This window comes from Saccopteryx leptura, chromosome 2 (assembly GCF_036850995.1).
Source record: "Saccopteryx leptura isolate mSacLep1 chromosome 2, mSacLep1_pri_phased_curated, whole genome shotgun sequence".
Taxonomy (NCBI): domain Eukaryota; kingdom Metazoa; phylum Chordata; class Mammalia; order Chiroptera; family Emballonuridae; genus Saccopteryx; species Saccopteryx leptura.
The window spans coordinates 239287290-239307899 of record NC_089504.1 but is presented as its reverse complement, the minus strand read 5'-3'; the positions used below and the strand labels follow the sequence as shown (position 1 = coordinate 239307899).

General features: G+C 43.3%; 1 protein-coding gene across 1 annotated transcript in view; it reads left to right on the top strand.

Annotated features, from left to right (window-relative positions):
• The window catches only part of SUDS3 (SDS3 homolog, SIN3A corepressor complex component), a 39435-nt gene extending 24351 nt beyond the window's left edge, over positions 1 to 15084 (top strand). The window contains exons 10-12 of the mRNA XM_066370801.1: positions 760 to 865; positions 8262 to 8346; positions 11340 to 15084. Of these exons, the coding sequence (XP_066226898.1) occupies positions 760 to 865; positions 8262 to 8346; positions 11340 to 11438 (290 nt within the window). The 3' untranslated portion in view covers positions 11439 to 15084. The remainder of the gene's footprint in view (positions 1 to 759; positions 866 to 8261; positions 8347 to 11339) is intronic.
• Positions 15085 to 20610: the final 5526 nt, after the last annotated feature.

Genomic DNA, 20610 nt, shown 5'->3' with positions numbered 1-20610 from the left:
CTTGGGTCAGGGACTAGCAGGCGGCTCCCAGTTCCAGCTCATGGAAGAGGCTGGCCCAGTGTTCACAGCGGCACCCGAGAGCCTGCTAGACTGTTAGAATTCTGAACTGACAAGGTGCTTTTTATTGTCTTAAGCACTTTGATTACTCACACATCCCTCCACTCACCAGAGTCTTGGGGAAGAAAACAAAATAATTCTTTCTTTAATGATTTCCTCCTGAGGGCATGATGGGAATGGGGTTATTTGAGTAAGTGCGTGAATTTAGATCATTAGAACCCACCTTGTTACTAGCACTCTATTAGCGCAATTCTATGCATACCCAGTAGCCTGCTTGGCCTTGTATTCCTAAGGAATTATTTCATTTTTTATAAATTTAAAGAGATTTACCTAATTCTTGCCCTTTTGGGCATCTGATGGTGACTGGGATTTTAGTTCTATTCAAAGTTGGCCTAGGGCAAATCTCTTAGTTTGCCTGAGCCTCAATTTCTCCTCCATTCAGTGAGGTTGTCTCCTTGCTTGTGTCGAAGGTTTGTTTTGAGGGTTGTTAGATGTCCTACACAAAGTTTTTATTGGGCTCCTGTTTATTACAACTGCAGGGACTTGAGGATTATGATTATTAGCACCTTTTAATAGCATTTCTTTTTTTTTAAATTGTGTTGACATGGTTTTAAGTAATAGCATTTCAGTTAAAGCATGTTAGCTGGTGGACTCGCGTTTGTTATATGCTTAGTCATTGAAATATTTCTTTGGTTCCTCCAGCGTCCCCATCCTCTCCCGAACACTTGCCGGCCACACCTGCTGAGTCTCCAGCCCAGAGATTTGAAGCCCGGATAGAAGATGGCAAATTGTACTATGATAAAAGATGGTATGTTGTAGAGAAACACAGATTATTTGTAAGGGTCTCAGAAGAACCACTTGGAAAGAGGGCTGGCCCTATAGTTTATTCAGAGCATGGCCACTGATTACTTTTCAAGTTGGAGTAACATTTACATGTGTATCAGGAATCATTTGGTTGATGCTGCTTGTTAGATCTCTGAAGGCAGTGTTGTTCCAAAACGCGTTCTTCTGATAGAGGCTCCCCTTTAACTCTCCATGCCACTGCTACTGAACCAGAATTTGCAGGCTTAATTTTCTGTTTGGCCCCTATAGACTGGGGCCAACAGTTTAATTAGTCCTCTGTCTTCTCTTAACTTTGTCCCTGTGTGCTAAAATTAATAGTTTTGTGGAAAAGGGATTTTGTGGTCAGATGATTTTGGGGGATGACCATGTTCATTCAGGATTTCTTTATTGTAGCCCTCTGTGTGTCCTCTGATATGCTAATGTGTTCTGTAAATCTCTAAGATGTAATCAGTCAGGTGAGGGAGCTTTCTGCTGGGGCAGAATACCTGCTGGACGGGTGTTCCAGGACACAGACTTGACAGAATTATATCCTAAAACATTACTAATTTAGATTAAAGATGGGTTGAAAACCTTCAGAACACCAGTATCCCTGTAGGAAAGGAAATGGCAGAATAATATGAAAGAATCTTAAAAGCTTACACATTTATTCATTCAGCAAACATTTACTGTCTACTCTGTAACTAGGCATTCTGCTAGGTATTTTTCGCTGCATAAGACATACCTGACCATAAGACATGCGTAGGGTTTTAAGGAGGAAAATAAGAAAAAAAATATTCTGAACCAAATGGTGTGTTAAAATATTTAATAAAATACCATATTTTTTGCTCCGTAAGACACACGGGCCTTTTTTTCTCCAGTTTTTTTTTGGGGGAGGGGGTGTTATGGAGCAAAAAATACGGTAAGTCACCCTGATCCTGCCATGTTTTTATAGTTCTTTTAATTCTGATATATTCCTTTAATTGTCCATAAGTGGCATGCTCTTCCTCAGCTTTGTAAGTCATGGTGGACATATATTTGCATTCTTTTACCTTTCTACTTGATTATACACAGAATGATTTTCTGTGTCCTCGCTAATACTTATAATGGCTATATAGTGACCTTTTGAGTTAAAATATATTTATTTAACCGAAGGTTCCAAGTTTTGAGTAATGGCTTATTTGAATTTTGTTGAGCTTTCTTAGAGAAGAAACCCCAACATTTTGTTACCTTATAATATTGTACTCCTGAAATTGGCAAAAATGCCTAGTGATCTGGTCATAACTGAAATAAATCATTTTCCCCTTTTAGGTTACAGTGGGTTAGCTACCCAGTGGATGGTGGAGGCTTGCGCTACCTGATAGCCTGACCGCAGTGCCTTCCGCCCTCTCACTTGGTTATACTTCGTCAGTCTTGCATCTTAGTACTTGCTGCTTATCAGAACGTGTCACCACTAGATGGCAGGCCCTCCCAGCTCAACACACTGGGAGCAGAGGAAGATGAGGAATGTTTCAAATAATGAAAACCAAATTACCTTTAAAGATCAAGCCCACACATAAGAAATGTCTTTAAAAATGATGAGATCGATCGCTAACATATTTATGGAGCTGTGAGTCCTAAAGCCATGTGATATTTCAAATAATGTTCATTTTGTAATTGCGTTGCTTTGGCTCTTCTTTCTAAAGCTTAATCCTTCGACTTTATAAAATATCTTCAGGGTGAAGATGCTGTAAAATAAAATTTTTTTTTAAAATTCTTTTTTCTAAAGAAAAGGTCCACAGCGACTGGTGTTTCGTGACTCAAACAGAGTGGTCAGGTTTGCTTGTTAGACTTCCTAAGCATTTTGAACGACTTACACTGTCTTTCTCACAGTGGTGCCAGACATTTTTAAAATAAGGTTTTTGAGAGCATTTTGCTTCATCAGTGAATGTAAAGCTGCTTTTGTTACATTGTTAAGTATTGACACTTGTTTTTTTCTGTATTCCGTGTGTCTCTTTGGCCTTGGCAGTCAGAGTTTGTGACACATTTGTTGAAAGTCAGGTTCCTCCCTCCCGCACTGGGAGCCTGGCTGCCGTGTGTACCAGTGCAGAACCAGCCTCCTGTCTCACCAGGCTCTGGTGTCTGCCTTTGTGTCCTTGTCAGTTGGAGGCTGTCATTTCTCCTTCTTTCCTAGAACTCGTGGCCAGTGGCCGAGAGGTCAGCTGCATCACTGTGTTCTTTCCAGCAGTGTGAAGTATTTTGGCGAAACAGTATTTTTGGCAACACATGTTTTACTGAGTTTCAGATGACTTCAGCAAAATGTGTGTGGTTCAGGCGTCCCATCTTGGCAAGAACAGTTATCAAGTGACATTTCATTTTGAAAGATAAGCATCTTCCCTCTGCCTTCGTCTTATACTGCTCTTGAGACATTTTATATCCTCCTGTAAGTTTTCCTCACATTCTGATTTGGACTAATGACCCTTCTTAGAAGCTACTGTGGAAGTAGCAGATATTTAAAAATAACTAACTGATTCTGCTGGCACCTTTCATTCTCTCCTCACATTGAATCCGGGGATGCTGATGTGACTCAGAAATGAAGTCACCCACGTGCTTGAGTTGCTTGAACCTTCCAGCCTTCGACTGACACGAAAGACTGTTGATTCAAAACAGTGAATATTTACAACTAGAATTGAGACTTCTTGATGTACTAGAGCTGTGACAGTCTTTTCCTTTGAAGTGAAATACTAATATCAGGATTCCCGGTAGGATATGAAATTAAATTAATTCTACCCCATCCCTGTTCCACTTTTTGACCCAGCTTCTAAAGAAATTGCTTTCTTTCATAATAATAGTGGTGACTCTAGTTCATTGGGTTTAATAGTACAGGCAAAGCTTTAAGAACTTAATTGTAGGGATTCCCAGGTCAGAAGTTCCATTAGTAATAAAGTAATAAAGTTAGCTTGACATTTGGGGCTTGTCCTCTGAGGCTATCTAAGTATTTTTCAGCAGAGATGAGTTGTAGCTTGTAAAATGGATTAATGGGCAAAAAAGTGATAATGTACATTTTTACTAACTTCATTCTATTGATGTTGCTTTGTAACGTTTTTTATGTCTAAGTATGGTTTGATTTTTTTCCTGCTCTTCATTAGTCTTTAGAAATTGGAAAGTGAATTTGTATTTGAAGAGTGTCATATACTTTTTGTTTTTGTCTTGAAAACATCTGTTCTGAGCACTGAGGCAACTTAAGTTTTTCAAGACAGTTCAGATATTTAGTAGATTTGCTATCTAGGGATAATGGTTTCCTAAGATCATTGTGCAGAGCATGAGTATCTCCCAGGGGTCCCGGAGACTCTGCTTCAGGAAGAGATGGGAATCAGCTGGGTTGGAAGTGGGCAGCTTTGGGAAACACGCTGGCCAGCTCTCCAGTGGAGCAAATAGTGACCGGTAGTGGACATTGAAGCCACCACCATTTGGTGATCCCAGAGCAGGCACATTGGGAAAGTGGTCAGATGCTTAATTCCCAGACCACTTCTCAGGGATAATAGACTGGATTGCATTATTTATTCCTGATGTTTACTTTAAGCCAGTCAAATGTATTGGGGTTTGGACTCTGAGCACATCTGAAGAAAGATGCAACACATCTCACGAGAACTGTTTGCATAGTCTCCCAGAGTTAACTATTAGTTTTAACACCCAATGAGTAAATTTGTGACATTACATTTTCTTTTTACCCCATCTTTCTTATTTAGGGATTGTCCAGTATCAGAATTAAGAAATTGGCCCTGGCCAGTTGGCTCAGTGGTAGAGCGTTGGCCTGGCATGCAGGAGTCTCAGGTTTGATTCCCGGCCAGGGCACACAGGAGAAGTGCCCATCTGCTTCTCCACCCTTCCCCCTCTTCTTCCTCTCTGCCTCGCTCTTCCCCTCCCGCAGCAGGGCTCCATTGGAGCAGAGTTGGCGCTGAGGATGGCTCTGTGGCCTCTGCCTCAGGCGCTAGAATGGCTCTGGATGCAACAGAGCAATGCCCCAGATGGGCAGAGCATCACCCCCTGGTGGGCATGCCGGGTGGTTCCCGGTCGGGCACGTGCAGCAGTCTTGACTGCTCCCGGTTTCCAACTTCAGAGAAAAAAAAAAAAAAAAGAAATTACTGTTTACTCTTTTTTTCTTAAATTTGGTGAGAGGAGGGGAGGCAGAGACAGACTTCCACATGCATCCCCACTAGGATCTACCCGGCAGGCCCACTAGGGGGGTGATGCTCAGCTCATCTGGGGCCCCTGCTCAGTTGCAACCAGAGCTATTTTTTAGTACCTGAGGTGGAGGCCATGGAGCCAGCCTCAGTGCCCAGGGCCAATGGAGCTATGGAGCCTTGGCTGCAGGAGGGGAAGAGAAGAGACAGAAGAGAGGGAGAGTGAGAGAAGCAAGAGGGGGAGGGGTGGAGAAGCAGATGGGTGCTTCCCCCTGTGTGCCCTGCCCAGGAATCGAACCCAGAGCATCCACATGCTGGGCTGATGCTCTACCACTGAGCCAACCAGCCAGGGCCTTACTGTTTACTTTTTAATATAAGTAATACCTGTTTATTTTAGAAAAAAGAAAGCTATGCAATAAAAGAAATACCATTTTAAAACAAATTTCCCCATTGATTTGAAAAAGAGGACCAGAGAGAGAGAAGCATCAACTCATTGTTTCACTTAGTTGGTCTCTTTAGTGTGTATTCATTGATTGCTTTTCGTACATGGTCTGACTAGGAGTTGAACCTACAACCTCTTGCATGCCAGCTTGGCACTATATCCACTGAGCAACCTGGCCAGGGCCAAGAATACCATTCTTAATTTACATTTTATATTTTTGTAGAATTTTAGTATGTATTTTAATATATAAATTTACCCAGTTTTTCCTGTGTGTATGATACATGTGTAGCATGCATTTGTTTTGTTACAAACACAGGAACATAATGGACTTAGTGTTTTTTCTGTGTTTAGCAGTATATTGAGCATGTTTCTATGAGTGACATACTTCTGCACCACATTTATGACCTTCCTTTATTCAAGTATTTTGAAAGTAATATCAGAATTACTTGAGGCTAGTTGCCTGTTTTGTGTTTTTTAATCTCTTTAATAAATCATAAAATTATCCCCTCTATGTTTCTGTTTTAACCATTTACAGAGGACAGTTGGAGGAAAACTCAAGTTTGAGTTTTGCTGTGAACTAATTCAGCCGTTCCTCACGCACTGTATAACCCAAACCTTGTGTTATTACATATTTAGCATAATGACGGTCCCCTAACCCAGTTTACCAGCTAATCTCTGGCCAAAAGCCACTTGGAAGCTGGATCTAAACCAATCTCACTGTTCTAATTGCATTTATGATTCGATTTCTTTTAACAGTGTTTTCTGGAAGTAAATTGACTTGGAAACCTGAGTTTTCAGCCTCTAACATAGCTGGCTAACGAGTGCTTAGAACCTAGATTGGAAAAAGCTTATTGTGGGAGTGAAGTACATCCTTTACTGTAATGTCTGGGCAGTAGATCATTTCATTGTATCAGCAACACAGCCTGCCTTCTTCTCCCACAGAAATAACGATAAGATGCCGTGCTTTGCTGGGAGATGCATTTTGGTTTTGGCGAAATTTACTTGAATTCGTGGGTCTGTTAAGCCAGATCTGTGTAGCCAGCATGAACCAAAGGTTATGCTCTTGACTAGGTAGGGGCTGGCCCAGGCCGGGGCTGCCAGCAGCGGCTCAGCGGGTCTCCGGCTCCTCTAACCCAGCAGCTGCTCCTTCCTCCTGTCGCAGCTGTTACTGCCCCATTTGGGCTTTTCCCCTGGCTTCCTCACTTTCATCCTCAGCCTTGTCCCTGAACTTGTAGAAGTTGATGATGGTCCTGCACTATATAGGTCAAGAGAATAGATATAGGGGCTGAAAGGGGAGTATCTGTTGTGTTGGCTCCATTCAGAGCAGCTCTCCTGACTGTCCAGGCCATGTTAGATACTCTTGGGTGTCACAATACTCAGAACATCACCTAGTTACTGCTCGCCAGCTGTGGTTATTTCATCTCCTTCACTGCCATTGTATTGGGGGCCTGTGAGGGCAGGGACCTCGTGGCCTTGTTCACTGTCTGCCTCCAGCACAGTCAGTGGTACATAGTACGTGATTAGTGAGGATTTGTGGAATGAGTGACCAAAGTAAGGGCTGAATTTGGCCTGCCTTCTTGTTGATGACTCATTTGGACAAATAGAAAATAAATAGCACAACCGTTGTTTAAGCCCATCTATTCATTTTCTCTGCCCAGCCTTCTTCATTGTTTTTGGGGTGAAAAGATTTATTTGAAAAATTGTAATTTTCTTTTTGAACTGAGTCATAGAGTCCAAATCAAATAGTAAATATACAGTTAATTTGCTAGCCCTTTTCTTGCCCTCCCCTTTCTTTTGTAGAGGGACCAAGAAGTATAAATTTTAGATTTAGAAGATTATCTAATTTAATCCACAATTGGAAACGTTTAAATTAAACCTGAAATCTGGACTCTTCCTCAAATATCAATTAAGACTCCTTTAATTACATTTTTGTTGTGGTTTTTTCTTTCTTCCTTTCTTCCTAAAAAAGCTATGCCTTTAGCAATACTCTATAGTATTCCTAAATTTTTTTAAGAGGATAGATCTTGTGTTGAGTGTTCTTTTTTTTTTTTTGTACCCTTCCGAAGCTGGAAACGGGGAGAGACAGCCAGACAGACTCTCGCATGCGCCTGACCGGATCCACCCGGCACACCCACCAGGGGCGACGCTTTGCCCACCAGGGGGCTACACTCTGCCCCTCCGGGGCATCGCTCTGCTACCAGAGCCACCCCAGCGCCTGGGGCAGAGGCCAAGGAGCCATCCCCAGTGCCCGGGCCATCCTTGCTCCAATGGAGCCCTGGCTGTGGGAGGGGAAGAGAGAGACAGAGAGGAAGGAGGGGGCGGGGGTGGAGAAGCAAATGGGCGCTTCTCCCATGTGCCCTGGCCGGGAATCGAACCCGGGTCCCCCGCACGCCAGGCCGACGCTCTACCGCTGAGCCAACCGGCCAGGGCTGTGTTGAGTGTTCTTATCATACCCCCCCCCCCCCACACACACACACACAAAACAATCATAATAAAGAGGGCAGGAGGAAACTTTGGGAGGTGATATAGACAGGGGTGGGCAAAAGCAGGTTAATAGTAATAAATAATAAAAGACTACGCTGTTTCATGTACTCACAACTGTAAACCTACTTTTGCCCATCTCAGTATGTCTATGGCTTTGATGTTGGTGTGGTTTCACAGGTATATTCTTATCCCCGAACTCATAGCATTGTATATATTAAATAGATACAGCTTTTTACATTTCAGTCATACTTTGATAAAGTAGTTAAAAAAATAAACCTGTGTCTTGTTTTTGGCAGGTACCACAAGAGCCAAGCCATCTATCTGGAGTCAAAGGACAACCAGAAACTGAGCTGTGTGATCAGCTCTGTTGGAGCCAATGAGGTAGGGACTGACTTCATTGCTCTTTAGGAAGGCAAAAGGCACCAAACCCGCAGTGTGAGGGCCATTAAGAAAACAGTGGAATTGTGTGTGTTGTACATGGTTCGAGTCCAAAGCCAGCGCTTTCAGGCCAAAATTGCACATTGGCAATCCCTTACTTTGCTTGACTGCAATAGATGTGGGGTTGTGTATTCCTGTGGTATCTGAGCTTCCTATACGTAGCCGTTGGGAACCACTAGCTAGACAACAAGGAAGAACAAAAGGCAAGTCCGTGATGTCTGCACTTTCAAACGCTGCGGCTTTTGAGAATGGGACCTGCCTGGGGAGCGTACTCCATCTTTGTTATCTTTGTTCTGTTACTTCTCTAGAACTTCCATGTGTACTAATAGATTTGTTTCTTGCTGTGAGGATGCCATGAGGCACCTGGCACAGGGTTTGGCATTCAGTAAGTGCTCAATAACTGGGTGCTGACCTGACCTCACCCACACTACTTGCCTGCTGTCATTCCCATCGTGCCATTAGGTGTTGGTCTCCTCCAGTCACTGCTGTGGGATGGCGACTGGTTGTGAAGTCAGCTCAGGAGGCTGTGCTCAAGGATGGTAAGACTAGCCTGTGAATTCTCCCACTGGCCCTTCATTAGGAGGATGTCAGCAGTGTGTGACCTGTTTTGTTATAGTTAAAGTTTAAAACTTTAATAGGTGGATTGGCTTGATCTTTTATCAGTCCACAAATGTCTGCAACGAAATTGATTTTTGTGTCTCTACCCTCTGTGACTTATTTGTGCCAGGGCACAGTAAATCTAATGAAACAGGATTATGAAATAACTTAAGCTTCTTCTATTCTCCCAACTTCCTGAATCCAAAATGCCCTTAAATGTGACTAGTTTGCAAAATGATTGTTTACCTAGAAGTTAGAGAGAGCCTTCCAGATAAATGAGTGTCATTCTTCCCTGGGCTCAGGATCTGTGTATCACCTCAAGCCAGGTCAAAACCAGAACACGGGATCTAAGAGAGCCACTTGCTGCTCCTCAGCAGGAGCTATTGTGATTTCACAATAGTGTTTGCACCTGGGTGTGTGGGCTGCTGCTCGGAGCATGCTTGGCCTCCTAGCACCTAAACCTGACTTCAGATCTGGTGCACTGGTGTCCTCTCTGGCACCTCAGGATTTTCAGGAAAATAGAAGTGCAAGTTAGATTTTTTTTGTCTCTCTTTTGAAAGTTCTCTCCCTTTGACATAATAGAGTGTCAATGAGGTCTGACAAGGAAACAGAGACACTGAGACATGGCTCCTGGAAGGGATATGCCTCAGTGCATCAGAAGCCTGCACCTCTGCTGACAGGAAAAACATCTCTCACTTCTTGGAAGTATTCTAGCTCGTTTTTCAGATTACATCCTAGGTGACACTGGAGCTGCTTGGCCTTTGCATGACTTTACTCTGGGCAGACTTGCTGGGTGCATCTGAGTGTGTTGGTGACTTCCCAGGTCAGCCCTCCTTGGTGTCAGTTTTTAGTTGAAAATGGTAATATAAGGTCTTTGAGAGGTTCAGCTTCATGTGAGGGCTTTAACTTTATTTCTAAACCAGTGTGTTTGACTCTAAAGCCTCTCTATTGCTAAATAATCACAATGAGGGCATTGAGATGAAACTGAGAACAAGCTTTTTTTTAAAATCTGAAAACTGAGTGGGGGAGGGAGAAGATAATATCTGTAAACTTATACTTACGTATATGTGATGCAGATTTTTAAGAAAATTATGCTCTGGGCTTCATCTAATTGTATGTTAAACACATGAAGGAACCTATGAGAAGAGTTGGGCTGGTTTAGTGGAGAAGACCGAGGGCTTTGAAGTCAGGTGCCAGGGTTCACACTGGGTATGTGATTCAACTTTGCTTTTCTATAAAAGGGGGGTGATGCACTTCCTTCATGGGGGAGTTCTGAGGATGAGGAGGCTCCGTGTGATCAGCATGGGGTCTGGCACACAGTAGCCCCCACTCAGGTGTGGCAGCGCTTGCCCATCGGTGAGTGCACTGGCTGCCCTGGCTGTCCCCCTGCCGTGAGAGTTCATTCTCGGTTCTACCGCACGTGATACCCTCTGGGAGAACGCTATGGTCAGTAGGGAAGGACTGGCTTAAGCTAATTCAGCCTTTGCGTGATCCTAATTGGGCCGTAGCTCACTCATGGGCATCTTTTTTGTTATTATTTCCTCTTTTATCCTGTCACAACCATTAGCCTTAATTGCCAGGAAACCAGAGTGTTGAAGGGCTATAATATAGAAGTCCTTTGAAGTAAGGAAAATATTCCGTAATTTGATTGAAAGTTTATATTCATGAATATATGTATCTTGAATGTTGGTAATGCTATAGTTTAACCAAATAAAAAAGAATCCTTATGATAAGGCCAAAATGGAACCCAGTATCGTTGTGCTTTTCATTTCTTCATCCAAGGCGTAAGTGAGATGGCTGGGAGAAAGGAGTTCATGGCCAATGCCTGCTGTCCACATTAGAGGCATGCCTTTAGAAGGGCTAGAGGCCAAGGAGGTGCTTTCGAAGGCTTTGCAAGCTGACAGGCAGAGGGGGCTGGTTATCTGCCCACACTTAGTTTATGTAAATGTCTTCATGTTCTGGAACAGGGGTTGGGAACCTGTGGCTTGCAAGCCAGATGTGGCTCTTGATGGCTGCATCTGGCTCGCAGACAAATCTTTAATAAAAAAAATAATGTTAAAAATATAAAACATTCTTATGTATTACAATCCATTCATTTCCTACCGCTCATGTTCATGGTTGCAGTGGCTGGAGCCAATCACAGCTGTCCTCTGGGACAACACCAAATTTTTGTTGGATAATGTGTAACGTACACAGGTCATTGTATGGCTTTCAAGGAATTACATTTTAAAATATGTGGCGTTCATGGCTCTCTCAGCCAAAAAGGTTCCCGACCCCTGCTCTGGAAGGTTTACTCCTCAGTTTCAGCCTCTGATCCTGTTCCCTCCTTGCCTCTGCAGATCTGGGTGAGAAAGACAAGCGACAGCACCAAGATGCGGATTTACTTGGGCCAGCTTCAGCGTGGGCTCTTCGTGATCCGCCGGAGGTCAGCGGCTTGACTTGCCACAGTGCTCTACTTCCCTTGATCCTTTTTCTGGAGTGGTTTTTGGTTTTGTTTTGTTTTCTTCTTAATAGAAAGTTTTTAACCTGGGAATTGCCCTTGGCCTTGGAAAATGGAGAACACTATTGTGGATTCTGCAAGGCGCTTTTGTGGCCAGTCACTTCCGTCCTTGTTCCATTCTTTATGCCTCGACTACTTCCGGCCGCTGGTCATGAGACGATTTTACTTTCAGGAGTGTTGGGAGTTTGATTTACTTATTTGTTTATTTTTTGGTTTTGTGCTTTTATTTTTTTTCCCAACGCTTCCTTTGAGTTTGAAGGAACATTTTATGAACTATCTTTAGGTCTTTCTACCATGAAGAGGAGCAGGAAGGGGTATGCTCTGCAGTGCGTTTTATGATTTTGAATCTGATTAGTGAATCACGTAGCTGCTTCCCTTGTCGAGTTCAATTCGCTGTTTCCCTAGAAGTGTGGGGCAGAGGTCCTAGCCAAAGGAGATGAATTCTCCTGGCTCTCGGCCCTCTCGGAGAAATAAATGCCTTGTGAAACATCTGGCGCGTGCCATGCACTCCACTGGCTGAACGACAGAAGAATTTGCCTGGGGAACTACGTGCTCTGCAGTAATTGGGGCCAGGGGAGGGGGCGTTTTATATTCATAATGTGCTGAAGGTACTATATTTTCAATGTTATTTAATGCAAGTGGTTTATTCGCACAAAGTTATTCTAGCTTGAGCTAGAACATTTCAGATGCTTTCATTTGTAATTTACTTCCCCTGCCTCCAGTAGGTGCAGTGGTTCTGCTGTAGTCTGGTTACCTGGATAATCTGTTGAAGGTGGGAGGTGAGATTGATGGTGCGATAACCTGTGATCTAATTCAGATTGCACTCTTGTCACCAAGACCGTTATTGCATGTGGGCCATTCCAAACCCACAGAATCTTGTTGTTGGCACTCGCGGCCTCCAGGAGATCTAAGAGGTCCGGCCCAGCTCGAAGACAGAAGGCTCCACTGTGGCTGCCACTGAACCGACACCCTTCCCGATGAATCCTGATGAAATAGCCTCCCCTGCGCTCCCGCTCCCCTGTTCTTACAGCTAGAGAATGGTTCTTTGGGTGATGGGGTTTTTAATATTCCAGTTGACACCTTAAGATATTTATAAAGTTTTGAGGGTTCGAGTAAGTCTTAGCATCTCTGTAGGCAATCACTAGACTTTATATATCCTAGGAAATCTTTGTAAGTAATTCCTTTGGTCCCAAGTGATTCCCTTGGTGTCGTCTCTTGATGTATACACCCCAGAGTGAGTCATGGGGCTCTGATGACAAGCAAATCACCTTCTCCAAAGTCTTGGCTTCAACAGAAACCAAACTTACTGGTTCAGAGTGAAGACTGTACAGATACATTTTTGTATTAATTTATAATCTATTTTTTCTTTCATTTCTTCTTCTGGTGTCAGAATCTCATTTAAAAACAGGATAAATGATGCTGTTTATTAAAAGTTGCCTGGGCGTTTTGTGATTTTTCTCTGCCCCCAGACCCCCTTTACTAGGATGTTGACTACAGTGAACAAAGTCCACAGTAAACAGACCTCACCTTTTGCTTCTTCTTGGCATCCCTTGCTGTTTGGGAGCTCTCTCTTGCCTGAATTGTCATTGTGGTGTGTGTAGCATCTCATAATATCAGTAGCTATTGGCTGTTATCTAATGCCTTGTGATGGAAATTATTTAGTATGTGTTGCCATGGAAGTTTTTTTTTCAATAATTGTCTTAACTTGTCTTCCTAACAGTGCACCAAAGCTTGTTTTTTAGGGGAAAGGATTATATTGATAACCATTGGGGGTTTGGGATTGAAGCAGCAATTGACTTTCTTCCTTGCCTTGTCTGTTGGCTCCTTTAGTGCTTTTGTGAAGTAACCTCATTTGAAGACCAGGGTCTAGGCATTTTGGCCTTCTCTTGTCTGTAAATTTGAGGGTGTTTGAGGCCACAGTTAGGTATGGCTGTGGCCCCCTCACTGCCTTCTGCCTCAGTGTCCTCTCAACTCTTAAAATCATGATCTAGTGAAAATGGTGGAAAATGTGCCATTGGTGTGAGACGCAGCACAGTAAATTATATTCCTGATCTCAGATGATTTATTAATTTTTTATTTAGTTGTTCCAAAGATGAAAAATCATTATTTTAACCACTCAGGTCCCTGTAGTGACCAGAGCTGGAAGAGCCCCCTTGTTAGGAGATAGATGAGCTTTTGTAATGGGCAAGGTGAACTAGAAGGGGCAGCAGGTTTTGTGATTCCTCCAGTAAGAGAGGTCTTTTAGCCCAGATGCCATTCTTTCTTTTTTTTTTTTTTTTTTTTTTTGTATTTTTCCAAAGTTAGAGGTGGGGAGGCAGACAGACTCCTACATGCGCCCAACCAGGGTCCACCCTGCATGCCCACTAGGGGGCAATGCTCTGCCCATCAGGGTGTTGCTCCGTTGTGGCTGGAGCCATTCTAGTGCCTGAGGCAGAGGCCGTGGAGCCGCCCTCAGCGCCTGGGCCAACTTTGCTCCAATGGAGCCTTGGCTGCAGGAAGGGAAGAGAGAGACAAGAGAGGAAGGAGAGGGAGAAGGGTGGAGAAGCAGATGGGTGCTTCTCCTGTGTGCCCTGGCTAGGAATCTAACCTGGAACTTCCACATGCCAGGCCATTGCTCTACCACTGAGCCAACTGGCCAGAGCCCCAGATGCCATTCTTATTCCAAAAAAGTCTGTCTTTCATTAGGGCCCAGGGCATGAATTCCCAAATTCAAACTCTTTCTTGCAAGTGATACTTTGTTAAAGGCTGGTGCGACAATTCTGATTAAGAACCTGTACGTGTATGATTCTGGTGAAGAACCTTTATGTGTATGATCCTGATGAACCTTTCGTAAGTGTGTTTCGCTCGAGGCGTCTGCCTCAGGTACACAGTGTTTGCTATCCATGTGTCCTGATATTTATTTTACCTCCTCTTGGGGGTTTTGTGTATTTCCCCAATTCCCTCTTTCCTTAAGCCAGTGTCTTCTTGAACAGTTTCCCTATTACTGTAGCCTTACCAAAGCCAGGATATTTTTATTTGTTCAAATACCAATATTTATGGATGTCTAACTACCTAATGTAACTTCAATTTTTAAAAAGCTTCTAACTGGAGCCAGTGTGGGATCCTAGAGGCTGATCTGCAGATTGGGCTACTTGTATTTGTATGAGAAACCCTGTGTTCAGGATTGGGTGGCTTTTCTAAGAGAAATATGGGGGAGGGTTGGTTGCATTTTTTTTTTTTTACTCAATTTAGGGGAAAATCCTATTTTTTACAATATTGTTGTTTTTTGTTTTTCTATTAATATATCCTTTTAGCCTTGAATTTTTACTAAATTTCCTCCTGATTTAAAAACCTTGTTTCTAATCTGGGAATTTGAAATCTCAGTAATTAATGTTATGCCAATTTTTCCAAAGAGTTCAAACCACTTTATACCAGAACATGGTAAAGAAAATAAAAATTTGCAGCCATTTCAAGCAGCTGGTGGGTTTTTTATACAATACCATCGTTAACTGGTACCATTAAATGTTCTGAAAGGTGAATGTAAAATTTAAAAAAGTAATAGGTTTTTTTTTTTAAGAAATAACAATAAACTTTTGAAGAGCAAACCAGCACGTAGTGTGTGTTACATCCATTGACTTGATAAATGATTGAAATTTATTTTAGATTTTCCTCCAGTTATTATAGGGAAGGAAGTTGGGAAGGAGGGAGGGATACTAGCCACTTGCTTGTTATAAAGAGTAAAATAAAAGATTGATGTCAAAGACTAACTCTCAGTTTTATAAAAAGCAGTCCAGGGGTGTTGACCCTTCCCTTAACTGAAGTGTATTCTGTCCTTGTTGGAAAGGATAAAAGCATCTGGTTATGAATTGAGTAAATAAAACTAACCTTAGGAAGGAAACCTTGTATTCCCAGTTACTGCATATGGGTGCAGAAGTTGGACAGTGAAGAAGGCTGTTGGGAGAAAAATGGATTCATTAGGAGTACAGTGTTGGAGGAGAGCTCTACAGATACCTGGGCTGCCAGAAAGATGAACAAGTGGGTCTGAGAGCAAATTAAGCCTGAACCATCGCTAGAGGCAAAAATGACAAAATTGAAGCTGTCCTACTTCCGGTGCATCCTGAGATGGCAGACTTCTTTGAAAAAGACAGTGGTGCTGGGGAAAATAGAAGACCAAATATGAGATGGACTGACTCCGTGGAAAAAGAGAGTCATGAGTCTGCAGGAGCTGAGAAGGTCTGCTGAGGACAGGACATTGTGGACATGACTCATTCGTAAGGTCACCAGGAGTCTGGCAAACTCAGCAGCATGTAACACAGGAGGAGCCTTGAGGTAAACTTCTGTGATTGAAGGGAGCATTGTTTGAATGGTTCTCTGGAGCAGTATCTCCAGATCTTACCATAAAACCATTCTGTTACTATAGCTCCTGTGGAGCAAACTGAGGAGGCTGCTTGCTACCCCAGGTAACTGACCTGTTGTGCTTGCAACCCAGTTATGGCACACACCCATTGGGAAGGGTTGCTTTTATGCTTTGAATAATGGAGGGGGTGGTCATATTTAAAAATCTTATTGTAAAAGCATTCATACAGAAAAATGAATAGCTCTTTATTATAGAATCTGTTTTCTCAAAGCGAATGCATCCATGGAACCAGCCTCTAAATCAAGAAATAGCATTATCAGCTTCCTTTGAGTCCTCCCTCGGGTAATTGCTGGTCTGACTAGTTTTCTCTTTTTTAACCACCTTAACCTTCAAGCTGGGTCCTTGAGCTGGTGGGACCTTCCATAGTTGTTCTAGAAGAGTCAAGTCCCGAGGTGTAGGCCCTCGTGTGAGCTAGGGGATGCAAGAGCTAGCAGCAAAGGATGTGGCTAAAAGGGAGAGGAAAGCAGATTCGGGTCAATCTTCTGACCTTCCTGTTGGTTACCAGGGTGAATGGGGCTTGCCTTTGATGTTAGTACCTACCTTTTGTTGAGCACTTTGTATATGTTGGACACTAAACCCTTCCTAGGAGGCGTTGGATCAGTCTTCACAATAATCAGAAGAGTACAACTAATACTCTCAAACTTAAGGCTGACTTATTAATATAATCAACCCAAGACTGAATTCTGGAAAACACAGAGCTCAGCACTGCCTAGTGATATTGTCTGTAAATGTGAGTTATTAGTGCAAAATGATGTGTGAAGAAAGGCAACTGGTTAATAATATGCCAGTTCCAGCTGTGCCTTTCGCTTGTATTATCTCATTTAAACCTCATAACAGCCCTGGAGACAGCACACTGTTATCACCGGTGTTCAGAGATAGCAGCAGACTCTCTTAGTCACAGAAGATGGTTCAGTAATTTCTCCAAGTTAAACATACCAAGTGGCCAGTGCTTTCAGATTCTAAGCCAGATCCCTTCCCCAAATCCCTCATGTTAAAATTACACCGAACATTTTCACCTTTTTCCTTCAGCGTTTCCCTGGGAGTTGGTTTTTGTGTGCTCTTATACACACATACAGAGAAAATTTTAGAGGTGAAAACACTCTTATTTGCTAGGACCCTTTCTCCTACTGGGTAACTGTGGGTTCCTCCCTTGGCAATAGAGTTGGAAGAGTAGTCATTGGCTGAGGAATTGCTTTCCTTTGGAAAGATGTGAGTATAACAGTTCTAGGAACTGTTTAGAATGTAGATAGTAATTGGTTCTTGTGAAGCCTACTTTAGCTAATAAGCAACGAGAGAGCCTTTGGAGAAAATGGATCTGTAATTTTCCAGATCACTTTCTTTCTTATCATCTATGAAGTAAGGACTTGGGATAGGAGCCATTGAGCTGGTTTCTAAAAATGTAGATGGAGAACTGCTCTTTGGATGTCGGTGGACCCTTTCATGTGTCCTACGGTGGAATCTGAACAGAGCACCAGTTCTACACTACCTGCTTCAAACTGCCTGCTCAGCTGCAGCTGGCAGCCTGCACCTGCAGTCTTCAGCAGAAGCAGGGATGGGACCAATTTCTGGTCTCTTCCAGAGCTGAAATGCCCCAAGCCCTGTCTTTGGTAAAGCTGTAAGCACCTTTCCTGCTCACTCTCTTTGGATATAATAGAATGATGGGAAATATATCAGTCTTAGGAACTTTAGCATTAGGAAGAACAGATATTTTTGTGAGTAACTATGATTATTAAGACAAAATGATATTTAAAAAAGAAGACAAGCCTGACAAGGTGGTGGCACAGTGGATTGAGCGTCAGCCTGGGATGCAGAGGACCTACGTTTGAAACCCCGAGGTGGTTGGCTTGAGTGTGGGATCATAAACAGGACCCCATGGTCTCTGGTTTGAAGCCCAGTGTTGCTGGCTTGAGCAAAGGGTCGCTGGCTTGGCTTGCCCCCTGGTCAAGGCACATAAGAGGAAGCAGTCAACAAGAAAGGTGTGCAACGAATTGATGCTTCTCTCTCCCTTCCTGTCTGTCCCTACCTATCCCTCTCTGTCTCACAAAAAAACAAAAATAAAGAGGACAAAATGATACAGTATGGTTCGGAGAATTTCTAGGGGAGTAAGGTAGCTAAGATAGAGCATAGATAACTACGTACTTAATCCCTTTACCCATTTTCTCTAATCTGTGCTCAATTTCCTAAAAGATACAGATCTAGAAAATAATTCACTTTACTGATAGGGGATCAGAATCTTAAAGGTTCTCCCCTATTTCTTAAAAGTTGAGACTCAGCAGTGTGGTCGGTTTTCTGTAGGCTGCTGCTCAAATCTGGTGCCATGATCTCTATAGGCTGACGGTGTGGATGAGTATGGGGTGGAAGCGGGCGATGTTCCAGATTCAGCTAGGATGGCATTGCCAGCAGGGAACAGGCAGGGACTGACGGCAGTGCCCCGGGTCGGCAGGCCCCGGCACGTGATCAAGAATCACTTTGATTTCCCCATTGATTCTTTTAGTAAGTATTTGAGTGTTTACTAGGATGCAGTGTGGCAAAGTGAAGGCTTTGCAATTGATATTGGATTCTGACTTCACTGCTTAACTAGTTGTGTGACCTTGGGCAGCTTGATCTCTCTGAACCTGTGTCTTCATCTGTTAAATAATAGTCTCTAACTCAGAGTGGTTTTGGGAATTCTGATAGTATTAACACACATAACACAATGTACTAAGAGTTCTACACATATATACCTGCCCATATTATCTATTTATCCTCAGAATAACCCCATGAGGTAGGGACTGTTGTCACCCTCATTTTGTAGGTAAGGAAATTGAGAAACAGAGGTTAAATAACTTGCCTAAGTCACACTAGTGAATGGCGAGCCAGGATTCTGAGTCTAGGTGGTCCCCAGAGTCCCTGCTGTCCTTCACTGTGCTGTACTGTGAGGTGTACGACTGCGTGCGGCGAGTGCCCAATCTTCAGAGACTGTCCCTTCCATCGCCATTGCTGCTGCATTTCTGTCTGCTTCCTGTCCTTAGATGTGAGTCTAAGGGCTAAATCCAGAGACCAGGATGATTTCAGGAAGCTAGTTCAGTGCCAATAGACTATGAAGATGAAGCTTCTGGCTTAGGAGATCATGCTTAAGCATCAGCTCTTACAAATGGGTTGTGAATGCCCAGTGTGCCGGGTTGAGAAGGATTCTGAGGCCCAAGGTCAAGTAGAGTTGGGAAGGACTGGCTTAATTACATTTGTCTGCTATGGGCAAGGGAGCCAATTTATTTGCCATCCCTGATTTAATTTGACCCCTTATTTTGAAGGTGAAAATAACTGAGGTTCTCCCCTGTATCTCAAAAGCGGAGACTCAGCAGTGTGGTCCAGTTTTCTGTAGATAATAAATGACTTGGCCAAGGTCGTGTTGTTAGCTACAGGCCATACCTGGCTAGAACACAGTTGGCACAACCGCTTGAGTGTTGACTTGCTTTAGACTGGGTGCTGGGAAGTGTGGTGGGCTGCCCCCTTTATAACCAGGCTCATTTGTCATCCTTTGCTTCCATCTGTGCCTGTATAGGTAGGTGATCAGGGTCCTGGGCTCATAATCCTGGTTTTTCCTTATATTAACCTCAGGACATTTGCTTCATGTGTGTGCTTCATTGGTGGGCTACACTCACCCCAGTGAGCTTGTGACATTTCTGGTTTTAGCATTGGGAGTCTTGCCTCTCGGGCATCCCCTCAGACCCAGACAAACTGGGACAGCTGGTCACCCTACTCAGCTTCTTCTGTAAAATGGGGTTGAGGATTGTCCCTTTTCCATGAATTTGCTTTGAGGAGTTAACTAATTTATTATGGTTAAAGCACTTAGCAGTAGTGTTTGGAACATAGCTAGTCTTCAGTACATGTTCATTGTTTGTTGTTGTTCTTGTTTACATTATTATTGGAGCCAAAGGGACCCCCGCCCCTACCGGAGAATGGGTTCCTGGAGGGCCTCAATCTCCTCCCAAACAAGACAGAAAACCTTGCCATGCTCATCTGGTCACCTGTAGCTTACTGCTGGGGGTGGTTTTTCCTCTACTTGAAATAATAACTAGGAGCTTGAGGCTGTTATAGTCATTTTCTTTTATTCAGATGACACTTATTGAGCACTTACGGTATGTTGGGGATTCAGAGAGAAATAGAAGCAGGGTCCCCCTTCCCTTGGGGACAGTGGGATGGATGGTCATGGCTGTCAGTAATTCAAGTTCAGCGTAACAGGAGCCACACTCGAGGCATGGAGAGAAGGTGGGCGACAGAAAAGAAAAGCAACTGGCATTTATTGAGCAGATGGGTAAGCACCCCACATGCATGATCTCACTTATTGTAACCCTGGAGGTTGGGCTACCATATCTGCCTTTTACAGGCTGGGAACCTGAGATTCAGAGAGGTTCCAAAACTTGCCTCAAGTTGGCCCAAGCAGGTCTTGCTGACCCGAAGTTTGATATTCTTATTTACCATGAATGCTTTACAATTCTGAAAGAAAGAAAAGAACATTCAGCCTTGGTCTGGAACCTAGGTGGACCTTGAGCAGCGTCCCTAATTAGAAACGGGAATTTCACACAGAGGAAATGGCTGGAGCGAAAGCACAGAGGCGGAAGAATGGAGGGCATGTTTAACAAGTCAAATAAGAGTGTGTGTTCAACAATAAATCTGGATGAATGAGCTTTGAAGTTTAAAATGTTTGTTCCCCAGCCCGGTGTCTTTTGTCCTT